Here is a 25,437-nt window from a genome sequence, read left to right as displayed (position 1 = left end):
ACACTACACAACCCTCACTGAGATAACACACACTACACAACCCTCACCGAGATAACACACACTACACAACCCTCACTGAGATAACACACACTACACAACCCTCACTGAGATAACACACACTGCACAACCCTCACTGAGATAACACACACTACACAACCCTCACCGAGATAACACACACTGCACAACCCTCACTGAGATAACACACACTACACAACCCTCACTGAGATAACACACACTACACAACCCTCACTGAGATAACACACACTGCACAACCCTCACTGAGATAACACACACTACACAACCCCCACTGAGATAACACACACTACACAACCCTCACTGAGATAACACACACTACACAACCCTCACTGAGATAACACACACTACACAACCCTCACTGAGATAACACACACTACACAACCCTCACCGAGATAACACACACTACACAACCCTCACTGAGATAACACACACTACACAACCCTCACTGAGATAACACACACTGCACAACCCTCACTGAGATAACACACACTACACAACCCTCACCGAGATAACACACACTGCACAACCCTCACTGAGATAACACACACTACACAACCCTCACTGAGATAACACACACTACACAACCCTCACTGAGATAACACACACTGCACAACCCTCACTGAGATAACACACACTACACAACCCTCACTGAGATAACACACACTGCACAACCCTCACTGAGATAACACACACTACACAACCCCCACTGAGATAACACACACTACACAACCCTCACTGAGATAACACACACTACACAACCCTCACTGAGATAACACACACTACACAACCCTCACTGAGATAACACACACTACACAACCCTCACCGAGATAACACACACTACACAACCCTCACTGAGATAACACACACTACACAACCCTCACTGAGATAACACACACTACACAACCCTCACTGAGATAACACACACTACACAACCCTCACCGAGATAACACACACTACACAACCCTCACTGAGATAACACACACTACACAACCCTCACTGAGATAACACACACTGCACAACCCTCACTGAGATAACACACACTACACAACCCTCACCGAGATAACACACACTGCACAACCCTCACTGAGATAACACACACTGCACAACCCTCACTGAGATAACACACACTACACAACCCCCACTGAGATAACACACACTACACAACCCTCACTGAGATAACACACACTACACAACCCTCACTGAGATAACACACACTACACAACCCTCACTGAGATAACACACACTACACAACCCTCACCGAGATAACACACACTACACAACCCTCACTGAGATAACACACACTACACAACCCTCACTGAGATAACACACACTACACAACCCTCACTGAGATAACACACACTACACAACCCTCACTGAGATAACACACACTGCACAACCCTCACTGAGATAACACACACTACACAACCCTCACCGAGATAACACACACTGCACAACCCTCACTGAGATAACACACACTGCACAACCCTCACTGAGATAACACACACTACACAACCCTCACTGAGATGACACACACTGCACAACCCTCACTGAGATAACACACACTACACAACCCTCACTGAGATAACACACACTGCACAACCCTCACTGAGATAACACACACTACACAACCCTCACTGAGATAACACACACTACACAACCCTCACTGAGATAACACACACTACACAACCCTCACTGAGATAACACACACTACACAACCCTCACTGAGATAACACACACTACACAACCCTCACCGAGATAACACACACTACACAACCCTCACTGAGATAACACACACTACACAACCCTCACTGAGATAACACACACTGCACAACCCTCACTGAGATAACACACACTACACAACCCTCACCGAGATAACACACACTGCACAACCCTCACTGAGATAACACACACTACACAACCCTCACTGAGATAACACACACTACACAACCCTCACTGAGATAACACACACTGCACAACCCTCACTGAGATAACACACACTACACAACCCCCACTGAGATAACACACACTACACAACCCTCACTGAGATAACACACACTACACAACCCTCACTGAGATAACACACACTACACAACCCTCACTGAGATAACACACACTACACAACCCTCACCGAGATAACACACACTACACAACCCTCACTGAGATAACACACACTACACAACCCTCACTGAGATAACACACACTACACAACCCTCACTGAGATAACACACACTACACAACCCTCACCGAGATAACACACACTACACAACCCTCACTGAGATAACACACACTACACAACCCTCACTGAGATAACACACACTGCACAACCCTCACTGAGATAACACACACTACACAACCCTCACCGAGATAACACACACTGCACAACCCTCACTGAGATAACACACACTGCACAACCCTCACTGAGATAACACACACTACACAACCCCCACTGAGATAACACACACTACACAACCCTCACTGAGATAACACACACTACACAACCCTCACTGAGATAACACACACTACACAACCCTCACTGAGATAACACACACTACACAACCCTCACCGAGATAACACACACTACACAACCCTCACTGAGATAACACACACTACACAACCCTCACTGAGATAACACACACTACACAACCCTCACTGAGATAACACACACTACACAACCCTCACTGAGATAACACACACTGCACAACCCTCACTGAGATAACACACACTACACAACCCTCACCGAGATAACACACACTGCACAACCCTCACCGAGATAACACACACTGCACAACCCTCACTGAGATAACACACACTGCACAACCCTCACTGAGATAACACTCACTGAGATAACACACACTGCACAACCCTCACTGAGATAACACACACTACACAACCCTCACTGAGATAACACACACTACACAACCCTCACTGAGATAACACACACTACACAACCCTCACTGAGATAACACACACTACACAACCCTCACTGAGATAACACACACTACACAACCCTCACTGAGATAACACACACTACACAACCCTCACTGAGATAACACACACTACACAACCCCCACTGAGATAACACACACTACACAACCCCCACTGAGATAACACACACTACACAACCCTCACTGAGATAACACACACTGCACAACCCTCACTGAGATAACACACACTACACAACCCTCACTGAGATAACACACACTGCACAACCCACACTGAGATAACACACACTACACAACCCTCACTGAGATAACACACACTGCACAACCCTCACTGAGATAACACACACTGCACAACCCTCACTGAGATAACACACACTACACAACCCTCACTGAGATAACACACACTACACAACCCTCACTGAGATAACACACACTACACAACCCTCACTGAGATAACACACACTACACAACCCTCACTGAGATAACACACACTGCACAACCCTCACTGAGATAACACACACTACACAACCCTCACTGAGATAACACACACTGCACAACCCTCACTGAGATAACACACACTACACAACCCTCACTGAGATGACACACACTGCACAACCCTCACTGAGATAACACACACTACACAACCCTCACCGAGATAACACACACTACACAACCCTCACTGAGATAACACACACTGCACAACCCTCACTGAGATAACACACACTGCACAACCCTCACTGAGATAACACTCACTGAGATAACACACACTGCACAACCCTCACTGAGATAACACTCACTGAGATAACACACACTACACAACCCTCACCGAGATAACACACACTACACAACCCTCACTGAGATAACACACACTACACAACCCTCACTGAGATAACACACACTGCACAACCCTCACTGAGATAACACACACTACACAACCCTCACTGAGATAACACACACTACACAACCCTCACTGAGATAACACACACTGCACAACCCTCACTGAGATAACACACACTACACAACCCTCACTGAGATAACACACACTGCACAACCCTCACTGAGATAACACACACTACACAACCCTCACTGAGATAACACACACTACACAACCCTCACTGAGATAACACACACTGCACAACCCTCACTGAGATAACACACACTACACAACCCTCACTGAGATAACACACACTGCACAACCCACACTGAGATAACACACACTACACAACCCTCACTGAGATAACACACACTACACAACCCTCACTGAGATAACACACACTGCACAACCCTCACTGAGATAACACACACTACACAACCCTCACTGAGATAACACACACTGCACAACCCTCACTGAGATAACACTACACAACCCTCACTGAGATAACACACACTGCACAACCCTCACTGAGATAACACACACTGCACAACCCTCACTGAGATAACACACACTACACAACCCTCACTGAGATAACACACACTGCACAACCCTCACTGAGATAACACACACTACACAACCCTCACTGAGATAACACACACTGCACAACCCTCACTGAGATAACACACACTACACAACCCTCACTGAGATAACACACACTGCACAACCCTCACTGAGATAACACACACTACACAACCCTCACTGAGATAACACACACTACACAACCCTCACTGAGATAACACACACTACACAACCCTCACTGAGATAACACACACTACACAACCCCCACTGAGACAACACACACTACACAACCCTCACTGAGATAACACACACTACACAACCCTCACTGAGATAACACACACTGCACAACCCTTACTGAGATAACACACACTACACAACCCTCACTGAGATAACACACACTACACAACCCTCACTGAGATAACACACACTACACAACCCTCACTGAGATAACACACACTGCACAACCCTCACTGAGATAACACACACTACACAACCCTCACTGAGATGACACACACTACACAACCCTCACTGAGATGACACACACTACACAACCCTCACTGAGATGACACACACTACACAACCCTCACTGAGATGACACACACTGCACAACCCTCACTGAGATAACACACACTACACAACCCTCACCGAGATAACACACACTACACAACCCTCACTGAGATAACACACACTGCACAACCCTCACTGAGATAACACACACTGCACAACCCTCACTGAGATAACACACACTACACAACCCTCACTGAGATAACACTCACTGAGATAACACACACTACACAACCCTCACTGAGATAACACACACTACACAACCCTCACTGAGATAACACACACTGCACAACCCTCACTGAGATAACACACACTGCACAACCCTCACTGAGATAACACACACTACACAACCCTCACTGAGATAACACACACTACACAACCCTCACTGAGATAACACACACTGCACAACCCTCACTGAGATAACACACACTGCACAACCCTCACTGAGATAACACACACTACACAACCCTCACTGAGATAACACACACTGCACAACCCTCACTGAGATAACACACACTACACAACCCTCACTGAGATAACACACACTACACAACCCTCACTGAGATAACACACACTGCACAACCCTCACTGAGATAACACACACTGCACAACCCTCACTGAGATAACACACACTACACAACCCTCACTGAGATAACACTCACTGAGATAACACACACTACACAACCCTCACTGAGATAACACACACTACACAACCCTCACTGAGATAACACACACTGCACAACCCTCACTGAGATAACACACACTACACAACCCTCACTGAGATAACACACACTGCACAACCCTCACTGAGATAACACACACTACACAACCCTCACTGAGATAACACACACTACACAACCCTCACTGAGATAACACACACTACACAACCCTCACTGAGATAACACACACTGCACAACCCTCACTGAGATAACACACACTACACAACCCTCACTGAGATAACACACACTACACAACCCTCACTGAGATGACACACACTACACAACCCTCACTGAGATAACACACACTGCACAACCCTCACTGAGATAACACACACTACACAACCCTCACTGAGATGACACACACTGCACAACCCTCACCGAGATAACACACACTACACAACCCTCACTGAGATAACACACACTGCACAACCCTCACTGAGATAACACACACTGCACAACCCTCACTGAGATAACACTCACTGAGATAACACACACTGCACAACCCTCACCGAGATAACACACACTACACAACCCTCACTGAGATAACACACACTGCACAACCCTCACTGAGATAACACTCACTGAGATAACACACACTACACAACCCTCACCGAGATAACACACACTACACAACCCTCACTGAGATAACACACACTGCACAACCCTCACTGAGATAACACACACTGCACAACCCTCACTGAGATAACACACACTACACAACCCTCACTGAGATAACACTCACTGAGATAACACACACTGCACAACCCTCACTGAGATAACACACACTACACAACCCTCACTGAGATAACACTCACTGAGATAACACACACTGCACAACCCTCACTGAGATAACACTCACTGAGATAACACACACTGCACAACCCTCACTGAGATAACACTCACTGAGATAACACACACTGCACAACCCTCACTGAGATAACACTCACTGAGATAACACACACTGCACAACCCTCACTGAGATAACACACACTACACAACACTCACTGAGATAACACACACTACACAACCCTCACTGAGATAACACACACTACACAACCCTCACTGAGATAACACACACTGCACAACCCTCACTGAGATAACACACACTGCACAACCCTCACTGAGATAACACACACTACACAACCCTCACTGAGATAACACACACTACACAACCCTCACTGAGATAACACACACTACACAACCCTCACTGAGATAACACTCACTGAGATAACACACACTGCACAACCCTCACTGAGATAACACTCACTGAGATAACACACACTACACAACCCTCACCGAGATAACACACACTACACAACCCTCACTGAGATAACACACACTGCACAACCCTCACTGAGATAACACACACTGCACAACCCTCACTGAGATAACACACACTACACAACCCTCACCGAGATAACACACACTAAACAACCCTCACTGAGATAACACACACTGCACAACCCTCACTGAGATAACACACACTGCACAACCCTCACTGAGATAACACACACTACACAACCCTCACTGAGATAACACTCACTGAGATAACACACACTGCACAACCCTCACTGAGATAACACACACAACACAACCCTCACTGAGATAACACTCACTGAGATAACACACACTGCACAACCCTCACTGAGATAACACACACTGCACAACCCTCACTGAGATAACACTCACTGAGATAACACACACTGCACAACCCTCACTGAGATAACACTCACTGAGATAACACACACTGCACAACCCTCACTGAGATAACACTCACTGAGATAACACACACTACACAACCCTCACTGAGATAACACTCACTACACAACCCTCACTGAGATAACACTCACTGAGATAACACACACTGCACAACCCTCACTGAGATAACACTCACTGAGATAACACACACTGCACAACCCTCACTGAGATAACACTCACTGAGATAACACACACTACACAACCCTCACTGAGATAACACACACTGCACAACCCTCACTGAGATAACACTCACTGAGATAACACACACTGCACAACCCTCACTGAGATAACACTCACTGAGATAACACACACTGCACAACCCTCACTGAGATAACACTCACTGAGATAACACACACTACACAACCCTCACTGAGATAACACACACTGCACAACCCTCACTGAGATAACACACACTGCACAACCCTCACTGAGATAACACTCACTACACAACCCTCACTGAGATAACACACACTACACAACCCTCACTGAGATAACACACACTACACAACCCTCACTGAGATAACACACACTGCACAACCCTCACTGAGATAACACACACTACACAACCCTCACTGAGATAACACACACTGCACAACCCTCACTGAGATAACACACACTACACAACCCTCACTGAGATAACACACACTACACAACCCTCACTGAGATAACACACACTGCACAACCCTCACTGAGATAACACTCACTGAGATAACACACACTGCACAACCCTCACTGAGATAACACTCACTGAGATAACACACACTACACAACCCTCACCGAGATAACACACACTACACAACCCTCACTGAGATAACACACACTGCACAACCCTCACTGAGATAACACACACTACACAACCCTCACTGAGATAACACACACTACACAACCCTCACTGAGATAACACACACTGCACAACCCTCACTGAGATAACACACACTGCACAACCCTCACTGAGATAACACACACTGCACAACCCTCACTGAGATAACACACACTACACAACCCTCACTGAGATAACACACACTACACAACCCTCACTGAGATAACACACACTACACAACCCTCACTGAGATAACACACACTACACAACCCTCACTGAGATAACACACACTGCACAACCCTCACTGAGATAACACACACTACACAACCCTCACTGAGATAACACACACTGCACAACCCTCACTGAGATAACACACACTGTCACTCAGAACACACTGAGAGGAAAAACACTGGCATCAAACACCAAAACAGAAAATATTAACTTTTCATCTTTACAGTTTGAACAATTTCAGTGACTTCATACAAAGTAAGTAATATTTTCTTCAAAGAAAAGACTAACATTCTTTCACATGATATATTTACATTTTTAGAACATAACAATTCTTTAAGGGTAAATGAAAATTAGATGCTTAAATAGTCTGTAGTAATTTATGGAATTACAGTAATGAGAAAAAAAAGGTAGAAACTAAAAGTACATCCTGTAATTCGAACAAATAATTGAGCCTTTCAGCTGAAATTGCAATCAGCGGTGTGTGTGTGTGTGTGTGTGTGTGTGTGTGTGTGTGTGTGTGTGTGTGAGAGAGAGAGTGTGTGTGTGTGTGTGTGTGTGTGTGTGTGTGTGTGTGTGTGTGTGTGTGTGTGTGTGTGTGTGTGTGTGTGTGAGTGCAGTCAGCAGTGTTTGAAAGGCACAAGGCTGAAATCTATTCTGTTTTGAATGTGTGGTTCACAGTTTTGACAGCAGTGTGTTAGCATTTGAACAAAGTGCTGTAAATCCACAGTGTTGTGCAGGTTGTGGTTAAAGTCATGGGGTAAGTGTGTAGTGTTTTGAAAACTGTGTTCAAGCAATGAAAACCGAACTAGAGTATGGTCCACATGAGCTGCTGCTGTGCAGACTGGAGTTAGAGTTTAGCACATGGAGCTCCAGTTGTGCTCACTGGCGTTTAGCAATCGAAAAGAACTGTAATATACATGTAGATAATGAAAAAGATGCATTGGGATTGGCATTTACAGACATTCTAAACTCTGTTGGAGTTAGACAACACGTGTCAGGACCTACTCATTGTCGTAATCATACTTTAGATCTAATACTATCACATGGAATAGATGTTGATGCTGTTGAAATTCTGCAGCAGAGCGATGACATCTCAGATCATTATCTAGTCTCATGTAAATTACATTTAGCCAAGGCTGCAAAGCCGACTCCGTGTTATAAATACGTTAGATTGTTTATATGTTAGAACTATCACTTCTGCCACTAAAGATTGCTTTATTAATAATCTTCCTGATCAGTTTCATCTCCTCAGCATCCCAGATAGCTTAGAAGAACTTGATATTGCGACAGAAACTTTTAACTCTCTCTTTTCCAGCACTTTAGACGCAGTTGCTCCGTTGCGCTTAAAGAAGATTAAAGAAAATAGTCCAACGCCGTGGAAAAACGAGCACACTCACACACACTCACACACACACACACACACACACACACACACACACACACACACACACACACACACACACACACACACACACACACACACACACACACACACACACACTCAGGCCCTTAAGAGAGCAGCCAGAAACATGGAGCGAAACTGGAAGAAAACTAAACTAGAGGTATTTCGCATTTCATGGAAGGAAAGTGTTATTGCATGCAGAAAGACTGTAAAAATGGCTAGATCTGCTTATTGACTCTCTTAGAAGAAAACAAACACAACCCCAGGTATTTATTTGATACAATGGCTACATTAATGAGAAATAAAGCTTCTACTTCTGAAGTTTCCAAGCAACACAGCAGTAATGACTTTATGAACTTCTTCACTTACAAGATTGATAATATTAGAGAGAAAATTATAACTATGCAACCGTCCACTACAGTATCGCATCAGGGAGTGCATTGTAGTCTCCCTGAGGAAAAACTCTGTTCATTCATTGCTATAGGAGAGGAAGAATTTTCTAAACTCATTAAATCATCTAAATCGACAACTTGCATGTTAGACCCTATACCGACTAAGCTACTGAAAGAGATGCTTCCAGAGGTCATAGATCCTCTTCCTAATATCATTAATTCATCTTTGTCATTAGGATACGTACAAAAAACGTTTAAACTGGCTATGATAAAACCACTTGTTAAAAAAACGCAACTTGATCATACAATATTAGTCAATTACAGGCCGATCTCGAATCTGCCTTTTCTGTCAAAGTTATTAGAAAAGGCAGTATCCTCACAACTGTGTTCCTTTCTAGAAAGAAATGATATCTGCGAGGATTTTCAGTCAGGATTCAGACCGTACCATAGCACTGAGACCGCTCTCATCAGAGTCCCACATGATCTGCTCTTATCATCCGATCGCGGTTGTATCTCTCTATTAGTGTTACTCGATCTTAGTGCTGCATTTGATACCATTGACCACAACATTCTTTTAAAAATACTCGGAAATCATGTTGGCATTAGTGGAGTTGCACTAGCATGTTTTAAATCACACTTATCTGACAGTTATCAGTTTATAGCAGTAAATGAAGAGATGTCTTATCGATCACAAGTTCAGTATGGCGTACCACAAGGCTCAGTACTAGGACCGCTGCTGTTCACTCTGTACATGCTACACACACACACTCACACACACTCACACACACACACAGACACACACACTGTACATGCTACCCTTGGGAGATTTCATTAGGAAGCGTGGCATTAGTTTTCACTGTTATGCTGATGATACTCAGCTCTATATTTCTTCACGCCCCGACAAAATTCACAAAATTAACGGAATGCGTAGTCAATTAAAAAAATTGGATGAGTAGTAATTACCTACTACTTAATTCTGAAAAAAACAGAGTTTCTAATGAATGAACCAAAAACCTCCTCACGTAATAACCTAGAATACTGTCTAACACTTGATGGCTGCTCTGTCAAGTCTTCGTCGTCGGTTAGGAACCTGTGTGTGTGTGTGCGCGTGTGTGTGTGTGTGTGCTCTTTGATACCAATCTTTCATTTGAAAGTCACGTGTCTAGTAGTCACGTGTCTATCTGTAAAACCGCATTCTTCCATCTTAAAAATATATCTAAAATACGCCATATGCTCTCATTAACAAATACGGAACAATTAGTTCATGCGTTCATGACATCAAGGCTAGATTACTGTAATGCTCTACTGGGTGGTTGCCCTGCACGCTTAATAAACAAACTACAGCTAGTCCAAAACGCAGCCGCTCGAGTTCTTACCAGAACCAGGAAATATGACCATATTAGCCCGGTTCTGTCAACACTGCATTGGCTGCCTATTAAACATCATATACATTTCTAAATATTGCTGATTACTTACAAAGCACTAAATGGTTTAGCTCCTAGTGCTTGAGCGAGCTCTTAACGCATTATAGTCCTGTGTCGGCACAGATTCTCAGCAGAGACTCAAGGATGAATATTTGAATGCTACCAATGCTGATCTGAACTCTGCCTGAATCATAATCACGGCGTTGGTTCGCTCGTTCGTTAGCCAGAGGAGAACTGAGCGACTGAGTCTGGTTTCTCGTGAGGTTTGTTCCTCCATTCGGTCACTGATGGAGTTTGGGTTCGCCTCTGGCTTGCTTGGTTGGGGACACTTAATACTCAACAGCATTATTGATCTGACTGAACTGAACTGAGCTGGAGATGACATCCTATTTTCTTTTCTTTTTGCATAACTGCTTTATAGATGAAATTAACTAATTCAATAATTGATGATCTTTACGACCTCAGCTGAACAACAGACGAAATGCATTATTTTCCTGTTATCTCTGTGAAGCTGCTTTGAAGCAATTTGTATTGTATAAAGTGCTATATAAATAAAGGTTGACTTGACTTAACACACTCACACTCTCTCTCTCTCACACACACTCACACACTCACACACGGCCGTAGTAGACACGGTGCTCTGAGCACAGGATCATTTCTGTGGTGTCCTGTTGCCATAGCGGCGAGTTACAGCCGAGGCTGATCCCATGACGTTCATCATGAAACCCACACACACCTGTAGGTGAGAGACACACAGACACAAGTGTGTGTGTGTGTGTGGAAGCATATCAGAATTAAACGCCTGAAAGCTGATCCCACTTCATTTACTCTGCTCTCTTATTTCATTTCCACTTGTTTAACATGTTATTTTATATTACAGAGCAGCTATTCGCCTATAGAGCTGTTTCTCATCTTCATCAGTGTGTAATGTTGCTGTTTGATCATGTAAAGCTCCAGTTCTCCTCTATATCAGGGTGTATTCACACCTGCCTTGTTTGGTTCGATTGAATCGAACTCTAGTTCGTTTCCCCCTTGGTGCGGACCTTTTGGGCAGGTGTGAATACAGCAATCGAACTCGGGTGCGGACCAAACAACCGAACCGAGACCCAGCTGAAGAGGTGCTCTCGGTACGCTTCCACACGAACTCTGGTACGGTTCGTTTACGGTGTGAACATGAACCGACCCAATTGCAAGAAAGCACTGCGCCTTTGAGTTAAAATGCTTCCGTAGTCGGAGTTGCGTTATGGGAAAGTGATCTGTTGTAGCCTACTACATTACATCTGTTGCGCGTCTTTCTGCGCGTCGTGTGTGCATTAGGGGTGGAACGGTACATGTATTCGTATTGAACCGAAACGGTACGGGCGTCACTGTTCGGTGCACGAATTTACACGGAGAATACACGGTATAAAAATAAATAAAACTTGCGTGCAAATTAATTAATGTAATGCGGAACTACTGTTAGATACGCGGGTTCTTTAGGGACACATAATCTGTACCATCGGCTTAGCTCTGAACGCGCGTTCACTTCAAACGTTTGCTTTATACGCGCGTCCTATTCGCTTTGGACTAGCGTCGAACTAGATGCGAATTTAACGCTCTATTCGCGTTTGGTGTGACCGCATAATGAACAGGCTGCGATGTCAAGATTGCAATGCTGGAGTGTGTGCGCAGAGGCGCGGCCGCGATCGAACTGTGTGTGTGTGTGTGTGAGAGAGAGAGACGCGGGCGCGATCGAACAGTGGAAACATAAAAAACATACTCCGTCATTTTGTTTATACAGATCATTAAACCTGCAAAATTTACTTATATTTGTGTACACTCGCAATAAAACACAACATTGTGCTTTTGTCACACTGTAAACTCTTGTCAAACTGTAACCTACAACTATCAACATTGGAATGGAATGAATGAATGAGTGTGTGCATCAGGACATTCACATACAGAGCGTTCTCTTTAGTCTAATCGCGTTCTCTTTAGTCTAACTTTTTGCATAGATGCAAAAAAAGCATTTGCAGTTCATATAATGTAACGATAGTTACAATACAAGGATGATGCTGCGTTAATTTACGTTAAGCCTTTTTTGCACTTCCTGATTTCCCTACTTGAGAATCCTTGTCCAATGAATTTACGACCTTAGCACACGTGTGGTTTTGTTTACAAATTTTGGTTCACTTGCAAAAAGAGCAGTGTGAAAGCGAACCGTACCAAAAAAAAAAAAAATGTATTTGGTCCGGACCAAAGCAAGTGAACTATCGGACTTTCCTGGTGTGAATACACCCTCAGAGTCAGTGTTTCTGAACTCCTGAAACGCCTCCATCGTAGTCTTGAGTTTCTCCCGGGAACGAACACGTCTCAATATTCCTCATTATAATAATTAATGCGCAGAATAAAGGGGCGGGGCCTGGTTGAGTTAGTCAGTAGTGTGTTAAACTGGCGGTTATGGAAAGGGGCGGGGCATTTCCCAAACACACTCGAAGCGCTCGACCAATCACAACACACTGCTCCAGCCGACCAATCAGAGCACAGTGTGCTTTTCAGGAGGAGGGGCTTCATAGAGACAGGAAGTAAACAGAGCGTTACTGACAGACTGGGAAGAGAGGAGCCGCAACAATGGAGAATATGAGGAGAATAATCAACATTCAAGCAGGAACACCTGTTCTAGTAGAGCCTGAAACTACACTAAGACTGTAAAAAGGCATTGGTTCTCTTTAATGTCATTAGTCAAGTCAAGTCAAGTCAAATATATTTATATAGCGCTTTTCACAATACAGATTGTATCAAATCTGCTTCACAGTATCAATCAAAACAACTTAACAGTGTTTGTTTATTACTGGAAAAAGACATCCAAGTTTGGCAAGGAACCGAAAAACTCCATCAAGTGACCCGATGGAGAAAAAAAAACCTTGGGAGAACCCAGGCTCAGTCGGGGCCAGTTCTCCTCTGGCGTTTATGAAGTAGAGGCCGAATTTACAGTAACTGTAAGATAAAAAATGTATATGGATGCCTGGCTAAATAGATGCGTCTTTAGTCTAGTTTTAAACTGGGAGAGCGAGTCTGAGCAACGAACAATATCAGGAAGGCTATTCCAGAGCTTCGGAGCTAAATGTGAAAATGCTCTCCCTCCTTTGGTGGATCTGGATATCCTAGGAATGACCAGAAGCCTCGAATTTAGTGATCTTAAAGAGTGCGATGGATTATAGGGCGATAGAAGATCCGTTAATACACTGGAGCTAAACCATTCAGAGCTTTATAAGTCAAAAGCAAGACCTTGTAATTGATACGGAACTTAATAGGTAACCAATGAAGTGATGATAGAATCGGTGTTATATGATCATATTTTCTTGATCTAGTAAGAACTCTAGCGGCTGCATTTTGCACTAACTGTAGCTTGTTTATTGAGGATGCAGGACAACCAGCTAATAAAGCATTACAGTAATCTAGTCTCGAGGTCATGAATGCATGAACTAACTTTTCTGCATCAGAGACTGATAGCATATTACGTAGCTTAGCAATGTTTCTAAGATGGAAAAAGGCTGTTTTTGTAACATATGAAATATGCTTTTCAAAAGACAGGTTGCAGTCTAATGTAACACCCAGGTCTTTTACTGTAGCGGATAAAGTAACAGGGCTTTCTAATATGTTAAAGTCGTGCTGTGAAATGTTTTGTGGACGGTTTTTAGAACCGATAAGTATTACCTCTGTCTTGTCTGGATTTAATAAAAGAAAATTACGCGTCATCCAATCTTTTATATCTTTAACACAATCTGTCAATTTAGATAGGTTAGTGTTTTCATCTGGCCGTGATGAAATATATATTTGAGTGTCATCGGCATAACAATGGAAACTAATTCCATGTTTCCTTAGAATATTACCAAGTGGCAGCATATATATTGAGAATAATAAAGGAAATTATAAAAAATGAAACAGAAAAAAAGTTATATAAGTTTGAGTTTATGAAATTGTGTAATGTAAAAATATAATGATTAATATTTTATATAAAATATATATATTACAAAACATATTTTACTCTAAAACTGCAAGAAAATTAAAGAGAAAAATCTGAACAAGTTGTATTCCAAATTTTAGGTTGATATCTCAAAAAATGAGCTTTCAGTAAGATTTTATTCGAGCACAGTACCCAACTTTTTCACTAGGTGAACACCAGACTCCATTACTGCCCAAATAAGGGCGCCTCCATTTTCATATGTTTTGAGTGATCTGAACCATGTATTTCCATAATTTTCATACAATTTATGAAGTAGACATCCTATTCAGAAGTAGTATGGGTGGTTTGGCAGTATTTGATTTGAATTAAACCTCTAATAAATGCATAAAGACTACGTTATAGCGTTATAGCTCGCAGCCGCATCACAAATCGAGAATCCATACATTTTTCTTTATATTTAAAACATTTTCAGACCTTTTTTTCTCATAAAATGGAATTGGTGTTATCTTTTGAACTCATGGCATGAAAACAAACTGAGGTTTCTACCAATCTTTCATGATTTTTCATGTTTATTGTTATTTCAAAATAAAGGCCTAAATACTCCTAATGAATATGAAATATTCTTGTTGCAAATTGATAAATATCTGCTCCTCTGTAATTTATTTTAGATAACAGCCACCAAATATGAAAACTAGAGATTTTAAGCTTTCAAATGATATATAGCTTGGCAATATTTGTCAGGTGTGGTGGAGGTGAAAGGAGCGAGGACTCAGGTGCAGAGATAATGGGTTCTTAATGATAATAACAAAACAAAAATACAAACAAAACTACCCTGTAGGGGAAAACAATTGACTTGGCTTGACTTGACTGACTTGACTGACTTGACACAAGAGGTAACACACCAGGTACATACGACAACGAAACAGCACAGGACTTCAAACACAGGGAGAATAAATAGGGAGACCAAACAAAGGAGGTAACGAGGGAGGACAGGTGGGGCAGATGATTCAATAATCAGGTAACAAGATGGGAGGGGCTAGACAATCAACAGGAGAGCACATGGCACAAGGAAACATGCATGACAAGCCATGTGCTCACACCAAACATGACCTGAACACAAGCACATGGCCAGTAAAACCAATCACCAGCCATGTGCTCACACAAAACGAGACATGAACACGCAGCTAATGAAAACACTCAGAAACCACGTGTTCACACAAAACATGACAACATGAAAGCACACAGCTAGTGTAAAACACAAGCTGTGTGCTACACAGCACAAGACACGAAAGCACATGAAACAAGGCACAGACAAGATAAAACAGGTGTGTCAGGGCTCTGTCACAAAACCAAGAAATAGACTAGACAGAAGTGACAGAACCCTGACAATATTACTTTAGGTTTTTACTAAGATATTATTGTTTTAAACAGGGGCCCGCCTCCGTTCTAGAGAGAATGGAGCTCATAGTGATATAATTAAATCGAGTGTGTGATTAAGACGATGAGTTGGTCCGGTGACGTTTTGCTTGACCCCGAAGGAGTTTAATAAATCTGTAAACGCAGTCCCTAACGCATCATTTGAATTATCCAGGTGTATGTTAAAATCTCCAACAATTATTGCTTTATCGGCGTTGACCAATAGATCTGAGAGAAAGTCTGCAAACTCTTTTAGGAAATCGGCATATGGTCCTGGAGGTCTATATACAGTAGCCAAGGCTAGAGATAATAGGGATTTCTTTCTTACATCTAAGAGCCTAACATTTAGCACAAGTACTTCAAACGAATTAAACCTGTGACCTGTTTTCTGAGTAACATTAATAATATCTCTATAGATTGTTGCAACACCGCCGCCACGGCCGATCAGACGGGGCTCATGCTTATAACAGTGTCCTTGCGGATACTTTTATAAGCATGAGTCATTACCATTACTTGTATTTGCATTGTTGTTATTTCTATATTTCTCCTTATATGTGAGGGTTCAACAGAAAATGAATTGTGAACAAACAGCGCTGGAGACAAACTGATGTGGGGCGTTGTCTCCTCCTCTACTGACAACACACACACACACACAGGTTTGTTTTGCTATACTTGTGGGGACCATAGGCATATCTCCATAGGCATAATGATTTTTATACTGTACAAACTGTATATTCTGTCCCCTTACACTAACCCTATCCCTAACCCTACCCATCACACACAACTTTCTGCATTTTTACATTTTCAAAAAACATTACTTAGTATGATTTATACGCTGTTTTCCTCATAGGGACCGCTGGCTGGGCCCCACAATGTAATATAAACAGAAACACACACACACACACACACACACACACACACACACACACACACACTCATACACACACACACACTAGAGGTCTGCTACCCGACCCGAGCCCGACGGGTCCCGAAAAAGGTGCGGGTTTCGGGTCGGGTTCGGGTTAATGTTTAATGAACAGCCTCGGGTTCGGGTCAGGTTCGGGTTTAACTAAGAAAAACTAAATAGGCTATATATAGTTTGCGTGCCGTGTGCTTTGCCTGCTTGCTGTGTTGTGGTGACCGGCACGCGAGAGAGAGAAAGTATACGTGCGCAGATGTGCAATATGTGCATACACACAGTCCAGACTGATCTCATGAAATGGCGTATGTATGACACGCCAATTCGTATTTTCATTTTTGGCGTGCTATCAACACGCATAATCGCTTTTCAGCGTGTTTATCAACGCCTTTGACAATGTTATATTACTGTATTATGTATATGACCTACCCCAACCCCGTCCCTAAACCTACCCGTCACTGGGGTTAATACCATTTATGAGTCTTCTCCTACCATCCTAGGAAAAGAAATATCGCTCCACAGATGTAGATATAGATTTTGCTTCGTTTCGCTCGGACATTTAACGGCGTACACATACACGCGGAATCACTCGGACGTTTAACGGCGTACACATACACGCGGAATCACTCGGACGTTTAACGGCGTACACACACACGCGGAATCACTCGGACGTTTAACGGCGTACACATACACGCGGAATCACTCGGACGTTTAACGGCGTACACATACACGCGGAATCACTCGGACGTTTAATGGCGTACACATACACGCGGAATCACTCGGACGTTTAACGGCGTACACATACACGCGGAATCACTCGGACGTTTAACGGCGTACACATACACGCGGAATCACTCGGACGTTTAACGGCGTACACATACACGCGGAATCACTCGGACGTTTAACGGCGTACACATACACGCGGAATCACTCGGACGTTTAACGGCGTACACATACACGCGGAATCACTCGGACGTTTAACGGCGTAGAAATACACGCGGAATCACTCGGACGTTTAACGGCGTAGACACACACGCGGAATCACTCGGACGTTTAACGGCGTACACATACACGCGGAATCACTCGGACGTTTAACGGCGTACACACACACGCGGAATCACTCGGACGTTTAACGGCGTACACATACACGCGGAATCACTCGGACGTTTAACGGCGTACACACACACGCGGAATCACTCGGACGTTTAACGGCGTACACATACACGCGGAATCACTCGGACGTTTAACGGCGTACACATACACGCGGAATCACTCGGACGTTTAACGGCGTACACATACACGCGGAATCACTCGGACGTTTAACGGCGTAGACACACACGCGGAATCACTCGGACGTTTAACGGCGTACACATACACGCGGAATCACTCGGACGTTTAATGGCGTACACATACACGCGGAATCACTCGGACGTTTAACGGCGTACACACACACGCGGAATCACTCGGACGTTTAATGGCGTACACATACACGCGGAATCACTCGGACGTTTAACGGCGTAGACACACACGCGGAATCACTCGGACGTTTAACGGCGTACACATACACGCGGAATCACTCGGACGTTTAACGGCGTACACATACACGCGGAATCACTCGGACGTTTAACGGCGTACACATACACGCGGAATCACTCGGACGTTTAACGGCGTACACATACACGCGGAATCACTCGGACGTTTAACGGCGTACACATACACGCGGAATCACTCGGACGTTTAACGCCGTACACATACACGCGGAATCACTCGGACGTTTAACGGCGTAGACACACACGCGGAATCACTCGGACGTTTAACGGCGTAGACATACACGCGGAATCACTCGGACGTTTAATGGCGTAGACATACACGCGGAATCACTCGGACATTTAATGGCGTAGACATACACGCGGAATCACTCGGACGTTTAATGGCGTACACATACACGCGGAATCACTCGGACGTTTAACGGCGTACACATACACGCGGAATCACTCGGACGTTTAACGGCGTACACATACACGCGGGATCACTCGGACGTTTAACGGCGTAGACATACACGCGGAATCACTCGGACGTTTAACGGCGTACACATACACGCGGAATCACTCGGACGTTTAACGGCGTAGACATAGACGCGGAATCACTCGGACGTTTAACGGCGTACACATACACGCGGAATCACTCGGACGTTTAACGGCGTAGACATACACGCGGGATCACTCGGACGTTTAATGGCGTAGACATACACGCGGAATCACTCGGACGTTTAACGGCGTACACATACACGCGGGATCACTCGGACGTTTAACGGCGTAGACATACACGCGGAATCACTCGGACGTTTAACGGCGTACACATACACGCGGAATCACTCGGACGTTTAACGGCGTACACATACACGCGGAATCACTCGGACGTTTAATGGCGTACACATACACGCGGAATCACTCGGACGTTTAACGGCGTACACATACACGCGGGATCACTCGGACGTTTAACGGCGTAGACATACACGCGGAATCACTCGGACGTTTAACGGCGTACACATACACGCGGAATCACTCGGACGTTTAACGGCGTAGACATACACGCGGAATCACTCGGACGTTTAACGGCGTAGACATAGACGCGGAATCACTCGGACGTTTAACGGCGTACACATACACGCGGAATCACTCGGACGTTTAACGGCGTAGACATACACGCGGGATCACTCGGACGTTTAATGGCGTAGACATACACGCGGAATCACTCGGACGTTTAATGGCGTAGACATACACGCGGAATCACTCGGACGTTTAACGGCGTACACATACACGCGGGATCACTCGGACGTTTAATGGCGTAGACATAGACGCGGAATCACTCGGACGTTTAACGGCGTACACATACACGCGGAATCACTCGGACGTTTAATGGCGTACACATACACGCGGGATCACTCGGACGTTTAATGGCGTAGACATACACGCGGAATCACTCGGACGTTTAACGGCGTAGACATACACGCGGGATCACTCGGACGTTTAATGGCGTAGACATACACGCGGAATCACTCGGACGTTTAATGGCGTAGACATACACGCGGAATCACTCGGACGTTTAACGGCGTACACATACACGCGGGATCACTCGGACGTTTAACGGCGTAGACATAGACGCGGAATCACTCGGACGTTTAACGGCGTACACATACACGCGGAATCACTCGGACGTTTAATGGCGTACACATACACGCGGAATCACTCGGACGTTTAATGGCGTACACATACACGCGGAATCACTCGGACGTTTAATGGCGTACACATACACGCGGGATCACTCGGACGTTTAATGGCGTAGACATACACGCGGAATCACTCGGACGTTTAATGGCGTAGACATACACGCGGAATCACTCGGACGTTTAACGGCGTAGACATACACGCGGGATCACTCGGACGTTTAATGGCGTAGACATACACGCGGAATCACTCGGACGTTTAACGGCGTACACATACACGCGGGATCACTCGGACGTTTAACGGCGTAGACATACACGCGGAATCACTCGGACGTTTAACGGCGTACACATACACGCGGAATCACTCGGACGTTTAACGGCGTAGACATAGACGCGGAATCACTCGGACGTTTAACGGCGTACACATACACGCGGAATCACTCGGACGTTTAACGGCGTAGACATACACGCGGAATCACTCGGACGTTTAACGGCGTACACACACACGCGGAATCACTCGGACGTTTAATGGCGTAGACATACACGCGGAATCACTCGGACGTTTAACGGCGTACACATACACGCGGAATCACTCGGACGTTTAATGGCGTAGACATACACGCGGAATCACTCGGACGTTTAACGGCGTAGACACACACGCGGAATCACTCGGACGTTTAATGGCGTAGACATACACGCGGAATCACTCGGACGTTTAACGGCGTACACACACACGCGGAATCACTCGGACGTTTAATGGCGTAGACATACACGCGGAATCACTCGGACGTTTAACGGCGTACACATACACGCGGAATCACTCGGACGTTTAATGGCGTAGACATACACGCGGAATCACTCGGACGTTTAACGGCGTAGACATACACGCGGAATCACTCGGACGTTTAATGGCGTACACATACACGCGGAATCACTCGGACATTTAACGGCGTAGACATACACGCGGAATCACTCGGACGTTTAATGGCGTACACATACACGCGGAATCACTCGGACATTTAACGGCGTAGACATACACGCGGAATCACTCGGACGTTTAATGGCGTACACATACACGCGGAATCACTCGGACATTTAACGGCGTACACATACACGCGGAATCACTCGGACGTTTAATGGCGTAGACATACACGCGGAATCACTCGGACGTTTAACGGCGTAGACATACACGCGGAATCACTCGGACGTTTAATGGCGTAGACATACACGCGGAATCACTCGGACGTTTAATGGCGTAGACATACACGCAAAAGATTTCGGCGTGGACACACACGCTGATAGCTCAAAATGCGTGTAGATAACACGCCACTTGACTTGAAAGTGGCGTGTATGTTTACGCAAAGTCATGATGTCATGTTGCACAGTCAGACACACAGGCTCTCTCTCTCAAATATAATGATAATGATAATGATATATATATATATATATACGTATATATATATATATATAAATTTTTTTTAATTATTTGTTTTATTTTATCATATCATTTATATCACAAAACTGTTTTGCGCATGTGCTACCGCTCTCGCACGTATTTGCTGTGAGAAACAGAATGGACCTCGGGTTCGGGCTTCAGTTTAAAGCCCGTGCAGACCTCTAACACACACACATACACATCACTCACACACACACTCATACACACACACACACATACACACACCACTCACACACACATACACACTCACACACACACACACACACACACACACACACACACACACTCTCTCTCACAACTATTTCAAATAAAATCTCATATAAAAACAGCCTCAGCATTTATAATAATAGTATAAAGTAATTGAATTAGATTATTACAGTGGCGCTTTCTTTATTAGCTGATTCGACTTGACGAATTTTGCAACATCAACAGTTATTAAACTGAACTGAATCAACACTGAACCGAATCAACACTGAACTGAACCGAATCAACACTGAACTGAACTGAATCAACACTGAACTGAACCGAATCAACACTGAACTGAACTGAATCAACACTAAACTGAATCAACACTGAACTGAACTGAATCAACACTGAACTGAATCAACAGTGAACTGAGTGAACACTGAACTGAACTGAATCAACACTGAACTGAACTGAATCAACACTGAACTGAGTGAACACTGAACTGAATCAACACTGAACTGAGTGAACACTGAACTGAATCAACACTGAACTGAGTGAACACTGAACTGAGTAAACACTGAACTGAGTGAACACTGAACTGAGTGAACACTGAACTGAGTGAACACTGAACTGAATGAACACTGAACTGAGTGAACACTGAACTGAGTGAACACTGAACTGAATCAACACTGAACTGAGTGAACACTGAACTGAATCAACACTGAACTGAGTAAACCCTGAACTGAGTGAACACTGAACTGAGTGAACACTGAACTGAATCAACACTGAACTGAGTGAACAATGAACTGAATCAACACTGAACTGAGTGAACACTGAACTGAATCAACACAACTGAGTGAACACTGAACTGAGTGAACACTGAACTGAATCAACACTGAACTGAGTGAACACTGAACTGAGTGAACACTGAACTGAGTGAACACTGAACTGAGTGAACACTGAACTGAATCAACACTGAACTGAGTGAACCCTGAACTGAGTGAACACTGAACTGAGTGAACACTGAACTGAATCAACACTGAACTGAGTGAACACTGAACTGAGTGAACACTGAACTGAGTGAACACTGAACTGAGTGAACACTGAACTGAGTGAACACTGAACCGATGTGAATAATGACTCTGATCTTCTGTAGAGCTGCTTTACTGAATCTGAATGTGTGTCATATCTGATGAAGATTCATCACTGATTCTGATATTCTGCTGTTCATTACTGTGACGCGATCTGGACTGTGTGAAGCGCTGGAGGAATAAAGCTGATTCTTCAGTATTTTGGGGTGAGAACGCACAGCTATTCAGAAGAGTTCGACTCAATTTCATTCCAGCGTCCACCAGACATGAATCTTTCTGCTTTAATAATTCATTGCAGTAAAATAGCATCAGCCTCTGCTTAGTTTCCATGACGACATCCCATCACAAAAGGACATGGCATTGTTACCATACCAACACCAGTGCGTTAGACTTACTCAAGGCGTCGCAGGAGTTCTGGCAGACGAAGAAGAAGAAGAAGAAGAAGAAGAAGAGGAGTGGACCTCTATCGACCCGCACAGCCATGACCCTCGACGCTTCTCCCTCGTCCAGACACTGTGTGGAGCACACACACACACACACACACACACACACTTAACCAGTGTAACAGGAGCGGATACACACGACTCTGAAGACGTTCAATAACGGCTTATAAAGCCCAAAATATCTGACAGAAGATGAAGACGACAATATCAATAATCAATGCTATTCATGACAATATTAATAAATGTTACTTATGATAATATCAATAAATGTTACTTACGACAATATTAATAAATGTTACTCATGCCAATATTAATAAATGTTACTTATGCCCATATTAATAAATGTTACTAATGCCAATATTAATAAATGTTACTTATGCCAATATTAATAAATGTTACTTATGCCAATATTAATAAATGTTACTTATGAAAATATGAACAAATGTTACTTACGACAATATTAATAAATGTTACTCATGCCAATATTAATAAATGTTACTTATGCCAATATTAATAAATGTCACTTATGCCAATATTAATAAATGTTACTTATGCCAATATTAATAAATGTTCCTTATGCCAATATTAATAAATGTTACTTACGACAATATTAATAAATGTTACTTATGCCAATATTAATAAATGTTACCTATGCCAATATTAATAAATGTTACCTATGCCAATATTAATAAATGTTACCTATGCCAATATTAATAAATATTAATAAACTCGAAGGCGTTCATCGCTGCTGCGAGCGCAGCCGTTTCTGGTGCGGTTTAGATCCGGTGCTGACGCGGCTCGGTACAGCGGATGGTTAATATAGAGTAAATGCTGTATGGTCTGGACTCTGATTAGAATAAACACACACTCTAACAGTGGCGAGTAAAGTGCTCGTGTACAACAACACACTCATCTCAAGCCTCACACCACCACTACACTTATATAGATATGGATTTTTTACGAGAGAGCCCATTAATTATTGAACAGCTTCCCAGGCATTGTGTGTTTTACTC

General features: G+C 43.8%; 1 protein-coding gene across 2 annotated transcripts in view; it reads right to left on the bottom strand.

Moving 5' to 3' along the window:
• LOC130079505 (receptor-type tyrosine-protein phosphatase S-like) overlaps positions 1 to 25,437 on the bottom strand; it is an 82,511-nt gene that overhangs the window by 20,144 nt on the left and 36,930 nt on the right. For both annotated transcript variants that reach the window (XM_056244782.1, XM_056244781.1), the window contains exon 4: positions 24,377 to 24,494. In XM_056244782.1, the coding sequence (XP_056100757.1) occupies positions 24,377 to 24,464 (88 nt within the window). In that variant the 5' untranslated portion in view covers positions 24,465 to 24,494. The remainder of the gene's footprint in view (positions 1 to 24,376; positions 24,495 to 25,437) is intronic.

This window comes from Rhinichthys klamathensis, unplaced genomic scaffold (genome assembly GCF_029890125.1).
Source record: "Rhinichthys klamathensis goyatoka isolate OS25496 unplaced genomic scaffold, OSU_Roscu_1.1 h1tg001091l_1, whole genome shotgun sequence".
NCBI lineage: Eukaryota > Metazoa > Chordata > Actinopteri > Cypriniformes > Leuciscidae > Rhinichthys > Rhinichthys klamathensis.
This window is presented reverse-complemented; position numbering and strand designations above follow the sequence as displayed.